General features: G+C 36.1%; 3 protein-coding genes across 12 annotated transcripts in view; 2 read left to right on the forward strand and 1 right to left on the reverse strand.

Moving 5' to 3' along the window:
* LOC129788401 (N-acetylgalactosaminyltransferase 7) overlaps nt 1-22,708 on the reverse strand; it is a 783,634-nt gene that overhangs the window by 609,625 nt on the left and 151,301 nt on the right. The window lies entirely within an intron of this gene.
* Nucleotides 1-22,708, forward strand: part of LOC129788448 (regulator of G-protein signaling 7-binding protein) — a 37,305-nt gene that overhangs the window by 10,351 nt on the left and 4,246 nt on the right. The window contains exons 1-3 of one of the 4 annotated variants that reach the window (XM_055824549.1): nt 11,149-11,222; nt 12,172-12,364; nt 17,567-17,733. In XM_055824549.1, the coding sequence (XP_055680524.1) occupies nt 12,341-12,364; nt 17,567-17,733 (191 nt within the window). In that variant the 5' untranslated portion in view covers nt 11,149-11,222; nt 12,172-12,340. Of the gene's footprint in view, nt 1-8,214; nt 12,365-15,005; nt 15,136-17,566; nt 17,734-22,708 lie in introns of those variants that run through there. The other 3 variants (XM_055824548.1, XM_055824547.1, XM_055824546.1) reach the window with 3 other exon arrangements.
* Nucleotides 4,855-7,722, forward strand: LOC129788393 (toll-like receptor Tollo). Of its 7 annotated transcripts, XM_055824418.1 has the most exons (3): nt 4,882-5,018; nt 5,276-5,390; nt 5,505-7,722. In XM_055824418.1, exon 3 carries the CDS (start codon nt 5,637-5,639, stop codon nt 7,689-7,691), a length of 2,055 nt encoding a protein of 684 aa, XP_055680393.1. In that variant the 5' UTR covers nt 4,882-5,018; nt 5,276-5,390; nt 5,505-5,636; the 3' UTR covers nt 7,692-7,722. The 7 variants fall into 7 exon arrangements, with proteins under 7 accessions (XP_055680394.1, XP_055680397.1, XP_055680392.1 ...); XM_055824419.1 differs by lacking the exon at nt 5,276-5,390 and having other exon boundaries at nt 4,855-4,952; nt 5,627-7,722; XM_055824422.1 differs by lacking the exon at nt 5,276-5,390 and having other exon boundaries at nt 4,866-4,989; nt 5,627-7,722.

Genomic DNA, 22,708 nt, shown 5'->3' on the forward strand with positions numbered 1-22,708 from the left:
ACGAATATCGTTACGATAATTGGACCAAATTGCCAACGAGAGAATATTAAACGCATTTCTCTGAATATTTCTTCATCATCAGTTACACCCTCACCGAAATTCTCCACATGGGATTTTCAATGCGATTAGGAGAGCTTTTTGTTACTTTTCCAAAAGCTCAGCTCGATTTTGATCTACACCACAGTCCCAAAGCTTGCTCCCCCAAGTGGGTGGTGCATTTGACGAAAGTAATTTCTCCTGCGTGGCTCATTTTGTTCTTCTCTATTTTTTTTTCTCTAGAAATGTCTCCCCCTTTTTCTTGCCAACACTTGCGAATTTATCCTTTTTATAAATTCTGTTCACAACTCTGAATATTTTGTCACAATGACCCTGAATGCCCCTGAATTAATTCTCACGCCTTTCAGCGTGGGAGGGGGTGGGGAAGTTCTTTTGGTACAAAAGCAATATGAAAATTTATGTGTGTGTTATGGGGGTTATTTTTTGTGCCATTTTACATCGCCTCTGGGGGTAGTTGAGTAAATTATTTTCCATTAATAAACCTTCTTTTTTTTAGCACAGAAAATTCCCATTTGCAAATTAAAGGGGTTGAAGGTGGGGAAAAATGCAAAGCAACACACCCCCTAATTTTATCCTTCAACTTTTCAAATCGACCCAGTAGAATTTTTCTTTCCCATATCCATGTGCGCCCCATAAACCCCCTTTTGCTGTGCTAACTCGCCACATTGCTATTCACAAGATGTGAATTTGCAATTTCTACATTGTTACCCAATGCCACCCTTACACAAACGACGACTGCACCAGGCGCAAGGGGGCGAGGTGTGTATGAATAAAACGCATTGATGAGAATGCAAAATTCATGAAGTTTAGTAATTAAAAATACATACACGCTCCAATAAAATATATAACCTGGGAAGAATAGAGGTTGGAACTCGCTGCACGAAAGCTCACACTAAATTTCCCAATAAATCTCTCTTAACAATCCCTCTATGGCTTTAACAAAGTATAAATAAAATAACGTAGCGCTAATTAGAAATTTCTTTCACAATACAAAGGAAAATAAACTGAAATTTTCCATTTTTCCATGAGAAGTTATTTCTGCGAAAAATTAATGAAATTTTTTTTAAATGTCAATTTTTTTTTATTTTGAGAGCATGTCAATATATTTTTTCCTCTCTTTTTTTTTCACTCGTCAAAATGGTCTGTCCCTTCGTCAGATTCCATATTACGATAGCAAGTATGACGTAGAATGATTGAGAAGCATTTGGGAGCTAATTAAGGGATACACAGAGCCCCAAAGCACGTGTCACAGCACGCAGCGTTTTAATTTTCATTGCTCAAAGTTTCAAATTAGATTTAACAAGATTGTTGAGTAATTTAGGGGGTGTATATAAGTGAGCTTTTCTATATTATACTTTGGAGTTTTCTTTGTAAGAGACCTCCTGTCTCAAGGATCTTCTCAAGATTCTTCTTTGAATTTTTTTGTAGAGAATTATTTCATTTGAGTTTTCCAATATTTGCGGATTTATTATCCTTTAAAAAAACTAAAAAAAGGACAGTGAAGTATATAACTAAAAATGAGCTTTTCCAATGCAATGAATTGGCTGAAAATTGACTTTTATTGCACAAAAAAATCTCACAGAGAGAACAAAATTTACAATGTTAACATTTTGTTCATATTTACTGTGTATATTTTATGTTTTATGATTGAGCTTTATGAGCTTTTTTGTATGTACCGTACTATATGCACATAGTCAATCAGGAAAAGTACATCAAACTACGAATTTATTGTTGAACAAACGTTCTAGAGTTGAGTAGGAGTTTTCAAACAAATATTCCCCAAAGGAGGGATTTTTTTCATTCTTCATAGAACTTTTGTAAAGGAAATATCGCAAAACTCTCAATTGAAAATACTTTAAAGAAAAATCTTTCGCTCTCTCTTTAAAACACCACAAATGGGAGAGCAAAAGAAAAGAGACTTTGAGAAGAAAAGAAGAAAAACATCCTGTCGACTTTTCAAGGGCAAAATCGCAATGCTTGATAAAATTAAATGCATCCACACTGCGAAATGTCTCGCTCTGGAAGTTCGCCAAGAAGAATTTGCGCACACACAACCCAATTTATTTGGATTCTTGTGCTTATTATTGTTGAAGAAATGAAAGTGTATGACTTCTGTTTGTGATAACGAGTCACGCAATTTTTTTTCTTTCTTCCTCATTCAACAAAATAAACTCATGCTGGGTTTTTTTTGTGTGTGTGTATGGGCTTGTCGAAAAAAAAATTACATTCACTTGAAGAATGTTTTGCGGGGGAAAAGTGTGGTTGGGAAAAATGCTTTATGACTGAAACATTTACTGACAGACGAATGGGTGGCATGAGGGGTGAGATGAGTGGCATTGAATGGAGTCCCAGGGTAGGCCATTGGGGTGAAAAAAATGCAATTTCTCCCTTTCTCCCACGAAAATGGGGGTGGCAGGAGAGACCACAAGTCATGCCCAAAGCAAAAGCTCAACGTGATGGAATATGGATGATTTATTGTTGTTGCTGTGCATTCAATGGGAGGGAGGAGGAGGTGGGGGATGTAGGTGGGGGCTTGTTGTGTGTTTTGTGTCACCCGGGGATTGGTTATGAACTCTCTCGGTAGTCCACCATCCCAGCCACCCGTTTAAGGGTATGGTGGGGCTGTCGATCACAGAGAAAACCACAAAATGAAATTATTATTCATCCCCCGGAGTGGCATCTCCCATAGAGAGAGCGAGTAGGGAGGGAGGGATAACCTAATGCAACAAATCATTTGGTTACAGCGGGGCAAGAGAATTGTACCAGAGAGTGAGAGAGGAAGGAAGAGAAGAGTTGCGGAATGAAATCGATTCCCACAACTGCAAATGAAAGCTTTTCTACTTCATTCGGCGAAGGGATGAAAGATGGGGAAGCATTTGTCTGTGTCTGTCCAGATGAAAAGTTTCCAGCAGATCCATACATACTCTCACCCCCCACCTACTCCAAAAAGTAAATCTCCCAACAACAGGAGAGTTTTGTTCCTCGTTTAGGTTATACATAAACCCGGAGAAAACTGATATATTTATTCTCTTATCGATGATATAAAATATTTTACTTTACTGGGGGTAGGTAGCTGTACAATACACATAACTCCCTAATATATCACACAATCTATATAATAGTGGAAGCCATATATACACATAGGAAAGTAGGATGAGGAAAGACAAGGTATAGAAGCAAAAATGAACAATTTTCCCCATGAGGATGTTCAAATAAACATCCCCGCACTATCAGTTTTCTCACCCTGAAGCCACACACAGAAGGGTGAAAGCCAGGAGAAAGCTCTTGAAATGAATATTTTCAACCGGAAAGAAGATGAAATACATCGTCAAAATTACATACCCCTTTTGTATGCTCTAGAATACATAGTTAAGGAGCTTTTTTTGCATTGAAAAGCTCCTTTAATTCTCATTTGGAACTTTTCTCACACAAAAAAAATCCACAAATGCTTTTCATGCACACTTTATACCAAGTTTTCGCGCGATGTATTTTTTTTTTGCGCACACACACACATTTCACTTTAAAATTGAGCTTTTGTGAATTTCAATGAGCCTGACCCCGCAAAAAATGCGCAATGTATTTTATCACGGATTCTCTAACGAACTATGCTTTTTTTTGAAGCTCCACCATAATTTGTGAGCTAATTCAAAGACAAAAAAACATGGGGTTTATTAAATTCTCTGGATTCTTTTTCTTTTTGTCTAAAGCGGTGTGACTTAAATTTCAATTTATGAGAGGAATATCTTACCAAAATTCATTGAAGATGCATCAGTTTTCTCGAATAAGGACCATTCTGCTACAAAAGTGAATAAACTCTTTTTTTATATGAAAAAAAAACTATTCTTGGGTAAAATAGAGAAGAAAGAGGATCCTCTTGGGGAAACTTTTAAAATGGCATTAATTAAAGTTTCGTGATAAATGGCAGGAGATTTCGATCGTGGATAGAAGTATCCTTCTTGTTTAAAAGCTCACCCAAACCATACATACATTATGTATAGTTGTAATGGGGGTAGGATGGATATTGTAAATGTCACACGGGAGCAAATGGACCCTAAAGAAATGGGTTATGAAGAAAAATGATAGTGGCTGTAGAGATAAGAGAGTGAATACAATTAGGACCGGGTATGAGGAAGAAGAAGTGAGGAAAAGAAGGTCCGAGTTTGTCTTATCGGCAACTCATCTCACACATACACGAAAAATTGCATGGAATGCTTCATCATCTACCATCCTTCTCCAGACTCCATGGGGGAGGATTCCATGCCAAAAGCTCTCGCAAGATTGAATTCTCTCTCTTTTACATTGCTAGTTTTTTCCTCCAAAATATTTCCCTAGAATGTATAAAACGATAAAAAGGGGACCCTTCGACTGTTCAAGGGGGGGGGCAGGAAGAAAGAGAAAAAAAATTCACATCATTGAAGAAAATTGGCGGAGAAATGCCAAAGAATAGAAATCTGAAGAGAAGAATTTTTCCCAAATGGAAGAATAGAAAATATATAAGATGTTTTTTTTCTGTTTAGTTAATGGAATTTCAGAAGAAAAAAAAAAAGAAAAACTTGGGGAGCAAAACGGTGGAATAGACCCCACTGAGAGGAAGTTTGCAGCGCGATAACACTTGGAGGTCCATTGTGATTATTTTGCTTCATCGAGGCAAAACACCATATCGTCACAAACTCTAATATACAAAATTCCCCAACCACAATGCAAGAAGAATCTTTTTAGAAGTGACGATAAGGGGATATCAGAGGATCGTGTTTGTTTCTCTATTTTTTTTTATTTTGCTACTTCTTCTCCTTTTTGCATTTTAATGTAACTCCAGCCTCACAGAGTGTGTGATGGTGAAGTTTTAAAAGCAGTTCTACGGTGGAATTTGCTGTGGCCAGAAGTGCAAATTGACGGTTTAAAAAAAAAATTGTGTTTTGTGCAAAAAAAAATGTCCAATCGGATCTAATTGGATACGCTCTGTGGGAATCCTCAAACTCTCGATGGAAAGCTTTTGCCACACACATACTCTTTCACTTTTTTGTGAATGAATTTCCCAATAGATTTACTGAAATGGAAGTGATTTAAATTGGTTAAATGGGGGGTGAACATTTTGGTCATTTCGTCAATTTCCAACTTTGCTTTTTTCCCTCTGTGTGTGCCCTTAAAATTAATTTTGAAGATTGTCGCCACAGGGTGTAGTGATTGAAATGTAATTAAATTTTGTAAAATATTTCAGAGAATATGCATCAATAAGTCGTTAGAAATTGATTGAGAATAGAACATTGAATAAGCAAATTGCTTGAGGTCATAATGGGCACAATTTTCCTGGAACTGTCTTACACACAATTAAGGTTTTACTTTGACGATACAATAATCAATCCATTTTATCAGAGATCAATTTAATGAAAATTTGCAATAATCTCAATCATCTTTTGTGGTCGAAAATGTCAATTCAATCCCCCTAGAGAGAGCTCTTCACCACTGCTCTGGCAATTCATCATCGATTTTCTGAGGATTCCCCAAGGCGAGAATATTGCTCTTGTGTGGACAGAAGTTGTGAAGTTGAAATGCTCTATGTGTGTTAAAGGTTACCCAAAATGTCACCAATAAATGCAATAGTCTTCTTGATGATTCTCCTGGCCAAGGGTGCTCAAAGTGCCCTCCAAATTGCTTCATGTGACAGTGCTTCAAGCAACACCACCCATTGTGTCTTTACAAATTTAATTGGAATCAACATAATCTTCAAAGCACGTACATCAACGGATGTTCCGGAGCTTGAATCAGTGGAATTTCGCAATTGCAATTTACCCAAACTTCCCCTAACACTCTTCACGACGTACACGGGATTGACACGCGTGGATATATCCAAGTGCCAAATGCGCCAATTAAATGGAAAGACAACGCTGATGAATGCAAAGAAGTTGAAGATTCTCGATATGTCTGAGAATAATTTGGACGACCTCCCGGATGGGGTGTTCAGTGAAGGTGCGGAATTAGTTGAGCTCTATCTCGCAAGAAATCAAATATCAACTGTATCAAATAATGCCTTTGCGGGATTGAAAAAGCTCGAACTTCTCGATTTATCCTTCAATACGATCAAAACAATTCGTGGTGATGTCTTTTGGGATCTTCGACAGATTAAATTCATCTACATCAATAACAATGCAATGTCCACGATGAGAATTAATTTTGTCAACTGTACGAATCTCATTGAATACGATGGGAGTCACAATGATCTCACAGATTGGAGTTTAACATTCCCCGGAAAATCCAAAGTTGTTCTCAATCTCTCATACACAAAGCTAAAGAATACGTACAGTAGTGCCGCGGATAAAGGTGAATTGATCATCAATGGAAATGCTGTGGATTACATAAAGATCCTCGGGCAAGTCAGTAGGGTCAGTGCGAAATACAATAAAATCCGATATGTTGAAATTGACCCCTCCCTACCCATCTACATGCTCGAATTCACTGGGAATTTCATCACAGACATTGGAAATATAACGAAAATTAAAACTCTCGAGAAGTTGGATCTATCTGAGAATCGTCTTCTACCCCTAACATCGACAACTTTCAGCAAAATGGAAGAACTACGAGTTCTCAGTCTTCGTTCAACGGGAATCGCCATCGATGGTGAACTCCTGACAGCACAGAAAAAGCTAATTTTTCTCGATATTTCAGGGAATGAATTAACACAGCTCAATCTAAGGCATTTGAAAGCTCTCACGAGTTTAAAGACACTCTTTGTGCATGAGAATAAGTTAACTGAATTGCAGCATTTGGATGATATCAAAGAGATCTTACCAAGCTTAACAACCATCTCCCTCTCAAAGAATCGCTTCACCTGCACCTACCTCACGAAAATGCTTCAAATACTGGAAAATCTAAAAGTAAACGTTCTTCTTGATACCAAAAATCTCGCCACGTCCCTCAATACAAATGTCCTGGGAATTGATTGCTTTGCAACGGATGATGTTGCAAGTGGGAATACCACGCAATTGGAGAAAATGCTAATTTTCCGCGAGACAGCCCTTGATCTAGAGAATCGTTTTAGTCGTCTCTTCAAGAACATTGAGACTCGCTTCAATGATATGGTTGGTAACTTAATGGACATCCTGCAATCAGCAGTAAAGGGCCCAGGTGATACGCAAGCCGTCTTAGGGAATATTCTCACAAATACCGAACAGCAGAGCTCAATGACGAAAGCATTGACGTCAAATCTTGAAAATATAACAAAAATTGCAACTGACGTGGCGGACTTTAGGGAGAAAATTGCATCGCTGCAGCTGGATGAGAAACTTAAGATGCTTCTTGCGGAAGTAATTGCCACAAAGCGTGCCTCGGAGGAGGGAAATCAGGAACTAATTGCTAAGCTAACATCCGATCAGATAGCTTCCAATAGGAATATGTCGGATTTTCTACCGCTTTTTGGCAATATTTCTGAGCAGCTTCGCAACATATCATCAGCACAACATTCAACCATTGCAATTGATGAATTAAAATCGGATTTTTCATCATGGAAATACTTCTTCCTTACAACATTTATCTGTTCTGTACTTGTGTGCTTTTTCATTGGATTTAAACTCTATCAGAAACGATTGTCATCCCTATCTGTGTCTCGTGTAAATTTAGCATCATCCGAAATGATTTAGACTTTTAATAAATGAGTGGGAATGTGATGAATATTGAGTTTTTTTTATTAACTCTCCCATTGCCATGAGGGGTAGGTGTTCAACCCCAAAGCTAGAATTTCCAAGTTCCTTGGTTAAATGAAAAACTGTTTCTCGTTTCTTTAGTTCTAATTTTCATAAATTTTCTGATTTTTCCCTGTGAAAACAGCCACAATTTGAGATTCAGCTCTTTTCCTATCATTTAGTTTCATTCTTTGGCTATTTATTCGCTACATAAGCATTCCAGTAAATATGTCTAACATTGCAATTCACATTGAAACAATCACAGAAAATATATAATAGAACTAACTTGGCACGAAAATCATACTTTTTGTGATTAAATTTCAGACGTGAGCTTACAGCAAAAGAAAATTTCATCGAGCACAGAAAGCTCTTGTATTTGAGCATTGAATGCAATAAAATTTTTCATAACACACAATGCTGGGAACACACTGTGGGTCTCATAAAAAACACTGGCTGGTCCAGTTTGTGATTTAAAGTCCGTCGCTTTACGTTCCCAAATGCGATGGAATTTTTCTTGCTTTTCCACGCACAACCAAAAAAAAATCGTCTCCCCCGCATTGGTACTAAAAGTTGTGGATGTCCATTTTGGGTGGTAGGTATATGCTATTCGATTTAGATTATTGTTTTTATTGATTGTCCAGGGGGTGAGTTATATGTACATAAAAAAAGTCACTGTGACCAGAAAAGTTCTCCTCCCTAATTTTCGAAGAGAGAGAAACATTTTCCCTATAAAGAGAAAATATTCCTCTTTGCAATAGATGGAAAAATGATGGAAATTTTCCTCAAGGAGTTTCTGATGTGATGTGTAATGAAATATTTGAATTTCCAATATAATTCAACATCATCCATTGGAATTTGTCACGGTGAATTGAGAGATAAAATATGTCTGAGTGTGTGTGTGTCTACCGAATGAAAGCTAAATTGCACAACTTTTGTCACCATGTGAGGGATTTTCCTTCCGCACCAGAGCGCCCCATTTCTCCCCCACATCGTGTGGAGGAGGATGTGGGTAAGCACTCGACATTTTTTATGGCTGTATTTCCTTTGCTTGAGTGCATGAAACGTGTTTGTCGTCATAAACGGAGGCGGAATTTTCGTGTATGGATTTTTATTCGCATTTTTCATGCCCTCTATCAAAACTAAATGTGAGATGAAATTTAAGCGATCTTCCACTCGAGAGATGTAATATCGTTGTGGATGGAGGTGCACAGACAGAGCAGAGCGCCTTTGGTGGTGTTCTCCTCATGCTACCTACATGTAACCTACATATAATATATTCCATATAAACATAGATATGTGGTAGGATATTCGCTCTTTCTATGAAATCCCAACCCTCGCGGGAAATTGGGATTGTATGACACACTATTCCGTATACACAATATCAGGTACATTATAGAGGAGGATGATCTACATTTGACACCTCCCTTGTCTATCCCTTTTATATTCCTTATGCTCAATGCTCTTTGTATGAGATGTGAGGTCAGATTTCACAATATAGGGGTGATTGGGGGGTGGTCGATTCCAGTAGTATCCTCCCCTATTTCTACAAAGGAACATAAAGCACCAAGGATTGATTTGGTTGACTTCAGAAGAGGGTCACAATTCACTTCTACATCCTCCTCCCTATTCTCCCCCACCCACAAATATTTTCTAACAGGGTGCATCTGTTGGGGGGAATTTTCCCACGAGAAACCGAATAAAATTTAGAGCACAGAAATCCACAATGAAAATTCTTATTCACTTTATAGCTGGTGCAGAGAAACATCCTCAATTTCCACAAAATTGTCACGTTGTTTCAAATAAAATTGCAAAAATGTCCAAAGACTCTCAAGCTGAGAGGAGAGACAAGAAGAGAGGGAAGGAAGGTATAAAATAAAGCCAAGTATGGTGAAAATGCTGATCAATTTTCAAGAGGACAAGTTTCACGTGTAAAAGAATAGAACATTCTCTGCACAATCAATTTGCTAAGCCATTCAAGTATATAGGTGAGAACAATAAACTATTTGTTTTGAGAAAACTCTCGTGGAAATTTTCCTAAAATTCTTGCAAAGAGCAATATCAAGAATTTATATATTTAATAAATTGAATTAAAGTTTTGAAGCTTTTTTTTGTAGAAAATTCTAACAGAATAGTTTTAGAGGATTCTTATTTATTTATTCTGTTCTATTGGTTCTATTTAACTTTGCACCGATAATAAACCAAGTCGAGACGTAGATAAGACATAGAAATTTTATGATAGAAACCAATGAGAAAGCTTTCCCGAACTTATCAGCCAATCAGAGCATTTCTTCTAAAGCACTGATTCTTCTTATTCATTTGCATTTCATGTCAGTTTATTTTCCCGGCCAATTTTCAAATGAATTTTCCTCCATCAGTACCTGAAGAAGCCTCGCAGCAGCGAGGCGAAAAATTGAGAGAAAATTCTGTATTATTTTCCCACAGAAGAGAATTTTCTGACGCTCATTGCGAACTCTATTCATTTAAATTTTACTAAAAAAAAATCCAATAATATCCAAAGCTAAAGCTTTGGTGCAAGGTTGATTTGAATGGAAAACTTCCAATTTAAACATTAAAAAAATCATAAAGAATAATAAAATACAAGAAATATATATTTTTTTCAATATCGGAATATAAATTCATCAAATTTTGTTCATAGCTACCCCATCTACCTTTCCCAGTATATACAGTACATAATGTATATATCATGTATGTAGGTAAATGTATTAAATCTACATAAAGGAAGCATTTTAAAATTTAATCAAAATACATAATAGAGTTCAATTTTAAATTTTAGCAAAATAAAGTCAACATGTGGTCTTTTTTTCGGTAGCATAAAGCAATGCAAAATAAATTTCCTTCCTTTCCTGAATGCTTTGCATACTTTTTTTTTGTGCAACAACTTCCTCCCAGCAGGGTGGAAAGAGGGCCATAAAAAAGGTGCAACAGCGTGGAAAAACTCAATATATATCGTAGGCATACAACACACACAAAAGTATTAATATAGAAATTTTCTGTGAAATTTATGCTCCTTTAAATCACTTTATATGTTCACCATGCTTATAGGGTGCTCTCTACCACCACCCCCCACAAATTCCCTTACCCCATAATTTACTTTGGGAATTGTGTGTGGATTTTTGGGGGCAGAGTTTGAGAAGGGGTGGGTGGGGGGATGTTAGACGACGCGCAAACCGGACTGTGAGACCACACTCGGCGCCCCCATTGCCCCCAAAAGCTCGCGTGTCGACTCAAAAGAGCTCAATGTGCTTTTATTTTGGCCCATGTGTGCGCCTGCCCGGGACTGTGGAGGGAGATGTACGGAAAATTCATATTCCAGCCACATTTTCCAACATATAATACACAAACAGCAGCACACAGCTGATGTCACAAAAGGAGAGGCACACAGTCCCTCATCTGAATCCCATCAAATCATACCAACGTCAGTGTTTATTCGTCCTCGTGGCTGTAAGACATCCACGCGCACGGGTTGCGGTTAGTTTTACAATTTCTTGTGTGCAATTTTGAGGAAGTTACCGGAAGTGGTAAATTTAGTGATGAATTCCGGATGCCGTGTAAATTGAGTGGTGGCAAAAAATTAAGCCTTCGTTGACTTTGAGCAACATAAACTTTAGGAGAAAGGAATTATTAAAAATTCTATGATGGAAAATTCGTGAGAAAATGTTCGTGAAAAGTTGCGTGATCCACCAAGTTTAGCACTCTCGTGGGGGCTAATCAGCATTTTTTTTTTACTATAGTATGTGAATAGGGAAAAATATGTGACATTTTCACTTCAATCAAAAACACTTTTCCCCCACATTTAAATTGGGGTTTTGCTTGACCTTTCACCTGCCACACAATCAATAAAATATCTTTGCAGATTCCTCAACGCAGAATTTTTCTCGCGCGCACAGAATAAATTTTTAATCCCTTTTTTTGGGGAAGCCCTTTTATGGTATTGATATTCAAAAATTTCAAGGATTAAAAAAATGAGACATAATTCAAAATCATTCTATGCGGTTCAATGCCATGGGACATGTGAATAAAGTACCTATGTTTTGTGGTGTGTTGTATATACCTGAGAAATGCGGAAAAAGCGCAACACATTCAGCCATAAAATTTTCAATAACACAACCATCCGCCCATCCGCTCTTTTCTGCCCCACCCCACTCCATAGGCTTTCGGTGTTGTATTTCAATTTCCTATACATATTATTTTAAAATCATACACCCACCACCGAAAATACATCACGCTCTTTACAGGGTTTACCATGAGATTTGCAAGTAATTTCATTTGCATCATTCACGACATTTGAGTTGAAAAAAGGAATTCTTTGAATTTACTTTAATTTGAGAACCAAAGATATTACAATAAAACAACAACTAATGAATGAAAAATTCATTTTATTTATTGCCAAAAAAGATAATGATCTTGTATGTTGTAGATAAATTCCTAGCCCATCAAGAGATAACAATTCAACGAATATTATTTTAAAAGGGGAAAAAGAGTGACTAATCCTTCAAGTTTAATGAGGAAATGATTAACAATAAAGTGAATGAAATACTACAGAAAAATCTCAATAAAAGAAACGAAGAAAATCTCCGAAAGGGAGAATGAGTAGCAGAGTAATAAGTCAGGTAAAGTTTATTTGATGAAACAACAGCACCATATTAATTAGCGCGCACTGTAGTTAATTATTCTGCAGCTTCTGCAGATATTTTCTATGTTTAAAAATGTATTTTTTTGTCAAAAGTTTTTGCTCATTTTGATTAGTTCTTTTGAGAAAATTCATTCAGTTGCTTGAGTAATTGCGCATAATAATAGCACATTACGGGAATTTTTAGGTGTTGAGGAGCTATTCATTCGTTTTGTTATTTCTCCAAGAAATTAAAAAAAAATCTGGGAATGAGAGAATGTTTAAATAAAGGAATTTAGGGTTAAATGAGTATCTAATTAAAGAAAAATCAAGTTGACAATCACGGGATTTGAACTTACGTCTCTTTGATTGTGAAATGCAATTAGAACGCCTCGGCTATCAAAAAGTTTACAATATCTGAGATGAGCTTGTATTTTAGAAGTAAAACTTCAAAATTTATCAAAAAAATTACAAAATAAGTAAAAAAGCAAATCTCACGAGGAAACACATAATTTGGGTTTTAGTTGAAAATTTGATTCCCAAAAAAGGATAGAGCGTGTTTTGCGTGGTATTAATTTAGGATGGTAAAAAGCACTCATGGACGGTTTATTATTAGATAAACTTAAACGAAATGTATGATCCATATAATTTCACCTTCTATTCAATGTTCAATAAATACATAAAAGCATTTTGGTAGTAGAATAGCATAATTTTCTCCATATGTTGGTGTACAACGGGCGCCTCTCTCCGCATAGAAGCCATCCCGTCGTAAGCAATATTAATAGGATTATCAATTTTCAATCCTACCACCGACCATCATCCCCACCCCAACAGCTAAAATACGATGAAGTGAAAGTCATAATAATATGCCCATTTTCATCTATATCGATTCTATCGGGCACATTTTACCCAACGAAACTACTACATACTACAACACAAAGTAGTGGAGGAAGAGATGGATAAAATAGAAGAAGGATTTTAGCTTATATCGAGACACAATGTTCACTACACACACGTGGCTTCTTCCTGCACGCCTCCCCCCAGACCATTCTCCTTTTTGCCTGTATTATCCTCATTTCAGTCACCTCATTCATCTCCACCAACCCACCCCATCCTCCCCTCCCCAACCTGCACTTTAGCATCGAATGTAATGTTGTACAATCCATTATACTATGGAGGGTATTGTAATGTAGTAGTTGGAGGAGAGAAATCTTTTTTTCATTATGTTCATTCGCCCCCTCATGATTCATTTTCCCTCCACCCTCATACGTTTTCCCACCGCAAAACAATTCCAATAGGGAGTTAATTAAAATACAACACTGTTTCGTACTCGTATAATTCAATTCTTTCATGTCCCACTTTAACACACACACAGTCACGCTTTTTGGGGAATTTTTGGTCACACCACTGTCCCCGCAGAAATGCCCCAATTTTGTCTGAATGGGGCAAAATTAGAGATAAGAGACGCTGTGGAAATATTTCACTTGAAATTGCAGGACCGGATGTAATTGTAATTTTAAATTTTTCCCACCTTAAACCCTTGCGCTTCATTAGGGTTGCCTTTTTTGCACCCCCATCCCCTACAAAAAGGACATGAGTTTTGGTGGAAGGGGAAGTGTGGCAAAAGAATAATATTTTTGAACATTAATCATTTAAATTTTTCATTAAAGTTGAAGACTTTTTGTATTTTGTATTTGATACTTTATTAAAGGAGCTTATTCATCCTTATATGGTGTTGTGAACTTCTTAAGAAATTGTCAGAGATTTTTTAATTTTAACTAGGTACATAAAGTATTATTTATTTATTTTTTTCTAAAAAAAAACAATTAATTAGGGGGTCCAACCCTCTTGCAATTATGATTAGAGGAAGAGAAAAGAATTAAAGAAAACTGAGAAAAATAAAGAAGCTAAAATTTAAAAATTATGATAAAGTAAAAAAAAGAAGATAAAACATTTATTAAAAAAATTTAAAAGGTTTTTAATGATTTTCGGGTTTTTTTTAATAAGTATAGGTACTTCACGAAGAAAAAAATTAAAATTGACGTCATTTTTTGAATTTTTGAGTTTTTTTTTTTTGACAAATCTTCTGTACTAATTTCATGAGAAAATGGTAAATCTGTTTGACAATTTCTTATTCTTTTCTTTTAGCTATCCTCTATTTTCGCTTATAATTGTTTCCATAACTGAACTCATACATATATCGATGAATATACTCCTTTAATTTAGAGAATGTTTAGCTCATTTAATTTTTAATAAAATTTCTAACTACGATAGCATTTAAAAGTCAAACAATAACCTGAAAGGCTTTTTGAAATAAATAATTAAATTAAATAGTCAACATGCCTCTCACACCAAAGATTTTTCTTTTAAAAATTTAATTAAATAAATTATTTAAATTAATTTGATTTAAATGTATGTCAATACAAATTGCAGAGCCTTTAAATAGCTAAAAGGTTAATTGCACCACGCGAATTAAAATGGTGTGGATGCTGGCATATTATAATAAATTAAATTGGATGGATTAATTGAAATCAATTTAATCTTCTCACCCACCCCCTCTCCCCCGCTCTTTGCGCAATAATTCCCATTCGTGAGGAATAATCTGAAATAATATTAATTCTACTGATGAAAGGAAGTAATTGCGGGCATACAAATCAATGAGTGTCAGATGAATGTGAAAAGGAAGAACGGAAGGAGAGCTACATATAAAAGATGTTGCCATCACATCAGCGCCAGGAGGAAGTATTGACCAAAATCACAAGCGTCTACACGGTAAATAAACTCCCAACATGGATGTTCAACCATTTCGATTTGTTGATTGCAAGCAAGTTTTTGTGTTTATTTTCCTCCACGTTCAATTACACATCTTTCCCGGAAAGGCGGAAGGCGGGGGAGGAAAAAGAAATTGAGTAGCTGGTGGGGTAATATACGTGATGAAAAATTATGAAAGATATTGTACACTCTGTCTGCACATCATATCCCTCACCGCATATGAAAGATTAAGCACAAAATATGACAACAAAATATATAAAATGGAGGAAAGAGGGGAAAAAAAGCAAAATTTCGCCTTTATGATTCATCCAATTTGCCCGGATGAGAGATGTGTGTATTGCCACATGTAATGTGATGGGTACAATATAAATTATTTAATGTTAATTATGTGGGAGTGAGAGGGGTATATAATTAAATTATAATGGGAATATCATGTGTGTTTGGTCCGGTGCATTTATGTGGCCATCATCTCATACAAAATTGCTTCAGCGTTGTGTTTGCACATTCTCTGTCATACACTCCTCACCCCTGCTCCCTCACCCATTATATGCAAAAACCTCCATCCGTATTCGCGTGTTCCTGCGGCTATATGCTCTCTCTCTCTGAAATTCCAAGCATAATATCCACAACAAAACCCGCTGCACAAATTGGGATTAGATTTTGTGTTGGGAATTAATTTTAGTAGTAATAGTTCCCCCTTTTTGGATTAGAATCTCACTCAATGCATATCAATTTTAATGATTTTTGACATTGTTCCTGGAGGGATAGTTTTAATTATTTGAATTTTTTTGGGTAACAGAAATAATTCTTTCAGATTTTGCGGGATCTTAGAGAAGAAAAGTTTTGAAATTTGGGAAGTTCTGTGGTTGGATTCTGGTGTGAAATGTCACTAATTTCCTCGATTATTCTCCCAAAATCATTCTCCTAAAATTATCCCAAAATCCCAAAATTATTCTTCTCAAAAAGAATTAAAACAAACAGAAAAATCGCGGAGAAAAGCGACGTTTTAGATCAGAATCTACCCACAAGGATTCTTCGTAATTTTTTTTTGAGAATATTCGGTTCAAAAAGCTCAAAAGACATATTTCTGCACTAGATAGTGCAGAGAAGTCTGATACAGGGAATCTCACTGAAAAATATGATTTTCTGAGCTTTCTTTTCAACTCTTGAAGCATTATCCTGAAATGTTCTAATCTTTCCAAAATTCTTCACGTTCAAATTCTCATGAATAACCCTATGATTTTGTAGAATAAATTCAAACCATTTCATCCTCAATTAACGGAAAATTTCCTACAAATTTTTGCCACGCGGCACAATATCAATTTGAAAGCAATTCTAGCCTTATTCCCCACCCGACGAGGAATTGTCTCAAAAGACGTTCTATTCTCCCACGCACACACACATAGATTCTAAATAACGTAAGAAAGGAAACCTTTTCAAGCTTTCCAAGGGTATCTATCACGGGGAAATTTATTGGGCTCAGTCTGGTGTGTTAAAACGGAAGGACATTTTGCAATGTTGGAGTCACATTAATTTGCAAAACACTGTCCAAAATGCCAAATTTACCCACCACTTCCCTGTGCCAATTCTCACTCAAACCACGTTCGTAGTGACTGCCAAACCAACAATTTGGATCCCTCGAAATGATGACAAATTAACCGGAAAAAGAGGTGATTTGCATTGAAATGATAATGCGAGGATTTTCTCCCAACATTGCCCCAAAAATTCAAGCTGTTGCAGATTTTTTTTTTTCTAAAAGAATTATCTGCATATTTTTTTCTCTCCCGCACCCACAACCGTCCATTTGGCAATATTCTCTGCAGTTTGTGCTAAAATTTTTTTTTGCATCATGCTTACTACACGATTTTTCCATGTTATACCATCCCCTTTTGCAAGTGTTGCACAAGGGGAAAATCCCCCGCAACCACTTTTCATGTGTTTTCAGTAAAAATGAGTTTTATTCTATTTTTTTTTGCTATGTTTTGCTATGGGGTTGCAAAACTGTTCTGAAATTTGTGACCATATTCAGCGAATTTCTGGTATTTTCACTGCGCCATGGGTAGTCGGAAATAATCCATATGGCACCGAGCTTTTTATTGTGATTTACGTTGAAAAGAGCTTCCGAAAGGACTTTTTTTCATCCTACTGTACACGTGATTTAATGCGGTGAGGGAATTTGCAAGAAAAAAATGGTTGAATAGTTTATACGTTATTTGGCGTGCAAAAATGTAAATTAATTTTTTTTGTGAATTTTTAGCTTGAATAGAAGGGGTTTTGTTGATATATTAATCATTTTTTGGCAGATTTTTTCTCCTTGGAGACTGTCAAATTTGACAGAACATAAATTGACAGCATTTGCTAAAATTTTGACACATGTACCCCAACGCTGGCACCATTTGTATGATTGATTCTTTTTTTCTTCCTCTTTCAGCTCATCGTGGATATAAACAGTCAAGTGGCATTATTTCGTGATATGCTGATTCATGTGGGTCAATCAAAGGATTGTCCGGAGCTACGTGAGAAGATCCGAAAGATTCGTTTCTCCCTCGTAGAAGCATGTCGACACACATCCTCCCTCATTCTACCGCAAATTAGAACGTGAGTAGAGGCTAAAGCACCCAAACGAAATGCACCGCACAACTTAATAAATTATTTAAAAAACACACTAAATGAGAAAAAAAGCCAAACACACTGCTTCACCGCGATACACCGCATGTGATGAATTATTAATGAATTAGAAAGATAATAATGAAGGTATTAAGTGGAACAAATCAACTTTCACACGCAGGGACATCCAACAACACTAAATTTATCCCAAGTGTGGTCCCATATAATTGACTTTTACTATGCTGACACATTGAGTTTAGGTGGCTGGTTGGTGAAAAAGGACGAAGCCCCTAAATTTCATATATACATATATCTACCCTTACCCAACTCCTCCGTTTCTTAAGCTTGACATTAACAAATTTACTACGTTCTTTACTCCTTCACCCACACCCTCTGCGAGGCAAGAAGAGAGAGAGTATATGCCCACAAATTGATATATTTATTCTGTGAGACGACCCTTAAATTCCTTGGAACCTTCTTGTGGAGAGGAATCAAGCAATTTTCCCGTGATATTTTAAAAGAGATATTTTCACACAACATATTTACCCAATTACACTCACCATGGTATTTATACGAACATCCTATTCCGCACAAAATGAGTGGGTGGAAAGTTTGAGAATTTTTTTTTAAATAAAATGAAATTTTAGAGATTTTCTTAAAGAAATTTTCTTCTTGTAAGGTTTTCATGCTTTTCAAATCAAAAAGTATTTTTTTAATTAAAAAAAAAGTTTTCCATTTTAAATGTAAAACAAAAATTCAGACAATTTTCCTTAAACTTGCCTTTCAAAATCTTTGTAAAATTTGATTTAAATTTCTGATTAAAATTCAGAAAGATTTCCACACAGATTTATCATTCTATTTACATCTCTGATTCCACAAATTCGTAAATTAGGTTAACCATATGCTCTTGGAAAATCAGAAATATTCATAAATTTTTGTAGAGTGTCAACAACAAGGAAATTCCCGGAAAATCAGTCAGAGTTTTCCTATTTATTATTCATCATAATTTTTCAAACTGTAAATACTTTTCGAATTCACCACGTAAAATAAATTCCGTTTAAAAATTACTGCTTGGTACTAAATTGAAAAAAAAAGCTCTTGGATGTAAAATTTCTAATAATATTTAATATCATTTATATGTATGTGCTGTGCACATGTATTTTATTAACCCACCCATCATTGATTATTCGATTAAATTCCTTACATTTTAGCGTATTATTTTTATCCCTTGCTGAGTTGGTGTAAAAGGATGTGCGAAGGGTGTGGAAAAAAACGCAAAAATTCAATATAATTCACATCACGAAAATATTGGTAAAAAATACTGTCGCAATGAAGACTTTATTTTACGGTCAATTTCACAAAATTCTCTTCACAAATCTCTGTGGTGAAATGGCAAATATTTCCGCAAGTGTACGAAAGCACGAAAAAAAAGAGAAGTTGGGGTGAATCGCTTGATTTTTAATTCACGCTACCATGAATTTCAAATGATGCTTAACACTTTGGAATAAATGCAAAGTGCTTCAGTTGGTTCCCCTATTGCCCTCCTTATATGGTGTTGCAGGGGGATGGGGGGAGTAAAGAAGTCGTAAAAGGAATCAGTGGATGTGTTTTGGCTCCCAAATGAACACCACGAGATAGAGAGGAAGTGAAAGCTCTCCATGCAAAATTGATTTCTGCCTCCTCTACGTGATGCCTTTTCCCACATTCGTATACACCATGAAGTTGTGAAGGGAGGATGGGGTAAGGGTCTGGGGGGGGGGGGTGGATAAGGAAAAACAGCCACGCATGGTGCGAGAAAGAAAAGCCTTTTTCTCACACCCCCGCACACGCTATCCAACCACGTTATTTTCGTGTGATGGATTTAGTGTGTATGTATGTGCAAAAATCCCTGCGTGTGTGAGCGAGAGGGAGAGAGTGAGAGAAAGTTAGGTTACACTGATTTATTTTCTATATACCGCGTTGAGATTAAATTTTGGGATAAAACTGCCATGAAAGGGCATGATGATCATTTTTTAGCACCAAAATCAACTTGAATTATAGATGAGAAAGGCATGACACTTTCATACTTAAAGCTTTTTACCCTCCGCAAAATTTTCTTCTTTTTTTTCTTCTTCCTAGAATTTAGACTTTTTTTCTGCCCTCTAACATTAGTTAGAAAGTTTGCTGAAGACAAATTTTTAGTATGGAAGATTGGGGCTAATAGAGTCAGACACAAATGCATTAAGAAAAAGTTCAAAATTATTATATTTTCCAAAGAGATAGAGCAAAGTTGTCTAAGAAAAAGTTCTAGGGCAGAAAATTTTCATTCAGAATGACCTAGAATACTTTTCTCTATTTTCTTTGGAAAGTTTATATATATATATCTTGAGTTTTTCCTAAACCCTTCGCTGCCTTTTTTAACCCCAACAGTTTCCACTTCCCACTATAATGTATTTTTGATTAAAAAAAAAAAGCTCCAAAAGCTCCCTTTAATCAAACTTCTCATTCACATTGATGGTCCTATAAAAAAGAATTCCCCTAGGAGAAAAACTAAAACTAATTTTCAACGAAACTCGTTGTTCCCTCATGAACCCTCCTCTCACCTCCCCTTGCCACTCGCCCATTTCTCCTTCCTTTTCGCATCTATTCATAAATTATGTGTGCAGTGTTGTTTTTTTGTTACAACACCCACCATCCTCGAGAGTAAAAATAAAATTTGCAAACATAAGCTTTTACCTTCTCAGTGACATATTCATAAAAAAATTTTAATTCACTTTAATATCCTGCTGAATTATTCAATAAGACATACCTATTTTTTTATTATATTCTTCCTCACACACAGCGACAAAAGTATATGTATGTATATAGCTAAATGGTGAGAGAATTCCTTGGTGAAGAAGAAATTGATGAAAGTTTTGTCTTCACTTCAATTTTTCTCTCAATGCCAATTGGTGCGGATGTTAAAAGTCCTAATTAAATTAGGAGAAAAGTGTACACTACACGATAAAAGTTTATGACTTGTGTGAGAGGAAAGAAAATAAGGGGAGGGTGTAAAAAGCCAATGTATTTAGGTGAAGAGTTGTTTGCTTAAAAAGCTTTAAATTCACTGTTGGGGGTGTGAGCGTATGTATTTTCTTTTCTAAAAAGCAATTTTGTATGTTAAGTGGGAACTTTGAAAGCCAAAAAGAAGAATTATTTGAAGAGTTAGATGGTAAATAAAGCTACATTGTGAATTTTACGTGTGTATGGAAACTTTGTACGTTTGTTAGGAAATATATTATTTTTTCCTTTAAGAATATTAAGTTTAAAGAAAGAAAAGGAACGTAAAACGCAAGAAAACAAGCGCTAAATGTTAGAGTAGAAATGTTGAGTTAGAAAAGGAACGTTAAGCTAAAAAACAATCGTCAAACAAGAAAAAAAACATCAAACATTAGACATAAAAATATCAAAAGATAATAAAATAAACGTTAAACATAAAGAAAAGAAATATAAAACTTTACAAAAGAAACGTTAAAATAAGTAGAAAATGAGCGTTAAATGATAAAATTGCACAAATAAATTCTCAAAAGTTGCTAATTCGAACCCAACGGTCGTTAATATGGTCTTAGTACTTTTCAATCTTCATAAATCAGCTAGATATATTAAGAAAATGTAGTTTATTCGCAAAAATGATCTGAATGAATATTTTTTTTCTTAAAGGGTAGATTACACCATAGATTATCATTAAAGCCTAGGGAAAAACAATCTTTTAATATGATTTGCTCATGTTCTTAGCGAAAGAAGTTTTTTCATTCTGATAATTTTTATAAATAAACTATTTTCTTAATATAACTGAAACAACGCTAAATCTAAAGAAAAAACCATTAAACTGAATCTTAATATCCTCATCAATTCAACGGCTCCATAACAGTTCGCGCAAACCCACAAAAATTCCTCCGAGTGTATTCTGTCAACACGGAGATGTTTCCTAAATTATTTCACGTAAATTCCTGTTGAAATTTCACCACTCACCTCCCTTCACTGCCACCCCCATTAAAATCCTCCCTCTCTCTCTTGAAAAAAAATTGTTCTTTCGTAATTCATCAGCTAAATGTGAAATACAATTGCGAGTTGGTATAATACTGTGGGTGCGCTTTCACTCTACATATACAGCGGACCCTACCACCCCGCCCCATCCATCCACTCCACCCACACTTCCCGCATTGCCAAAAATAAATGGTTAAGCCCCATTAAATTCAGGCCTGGAATACCAGATACATATCCAATGATGATGAATGAGTGTCGTATGCAGTCGAGTGTAAATATTTGTTTTGGATGAAATTAGGTGTCAAAGACCGGCCAAATGTTAGGAAAATGGGTGGAATATTAATACGATCGGGGTCCCACAGCATACATGGGGTGTGTGTGTGTGTGTGAACATCTCCTGTCGACGCATCTTTTGATACGACACCACTTCATGTGGAGATCAAATATATACATAATACAGGATGGATGGGTTGTATAGAGAAATGGGTAGGCAGGCATTTTCTAACGCTAGAAATTTTCCTAATACACCCCCCATTCCATTCCCTTTACACCGCGTGCTTTAACCCTTGTTTTTGCCATAAACACCAACGCGTACACGGTTGATGGGAGAGAGAGCGAGAGAGTGCGGAGGAAGGAGGAATGAGCGAGTGAAGTTGGGATGTGTAATTAAAATGTGAATGAGGCCTCGCAGATCTCACAGGGACGCTCTCGAGAGAGGTGTGGGGTCCATCGCCTCATATATAGCGCGACCCAATGGAGCTAATTATGTGTGCGAGAAAATAATTACTCAAGAATTCCTATTATTATTATTCCACTTGACATTCCCATCTCATATAAAAGCTCACGTTCACCCCCAAGAGCATCATGATACGGATTTGCCTGGCAACATGCCACACACACACCCACACCGGGATGGCATAAATATTTTCATAACACATCCCTCGCCCCCTTCCCAGAAGTT

The sequence above is a fragment of the Lutzomyia longipalpis genome, chromosome 2 (genome assembly GCF_024334085.1).
Source record: "Lutzomyia longipalpis isolate SR_M1_2022 chromosome 2, ASM2433408v1".
Lineage (NCBI taxonomy): Eukaryota > Metazoa > Arthropoda > Insecta > Diptera > Psychodidae > Lutzomyia > Lutzomyia longipalpis.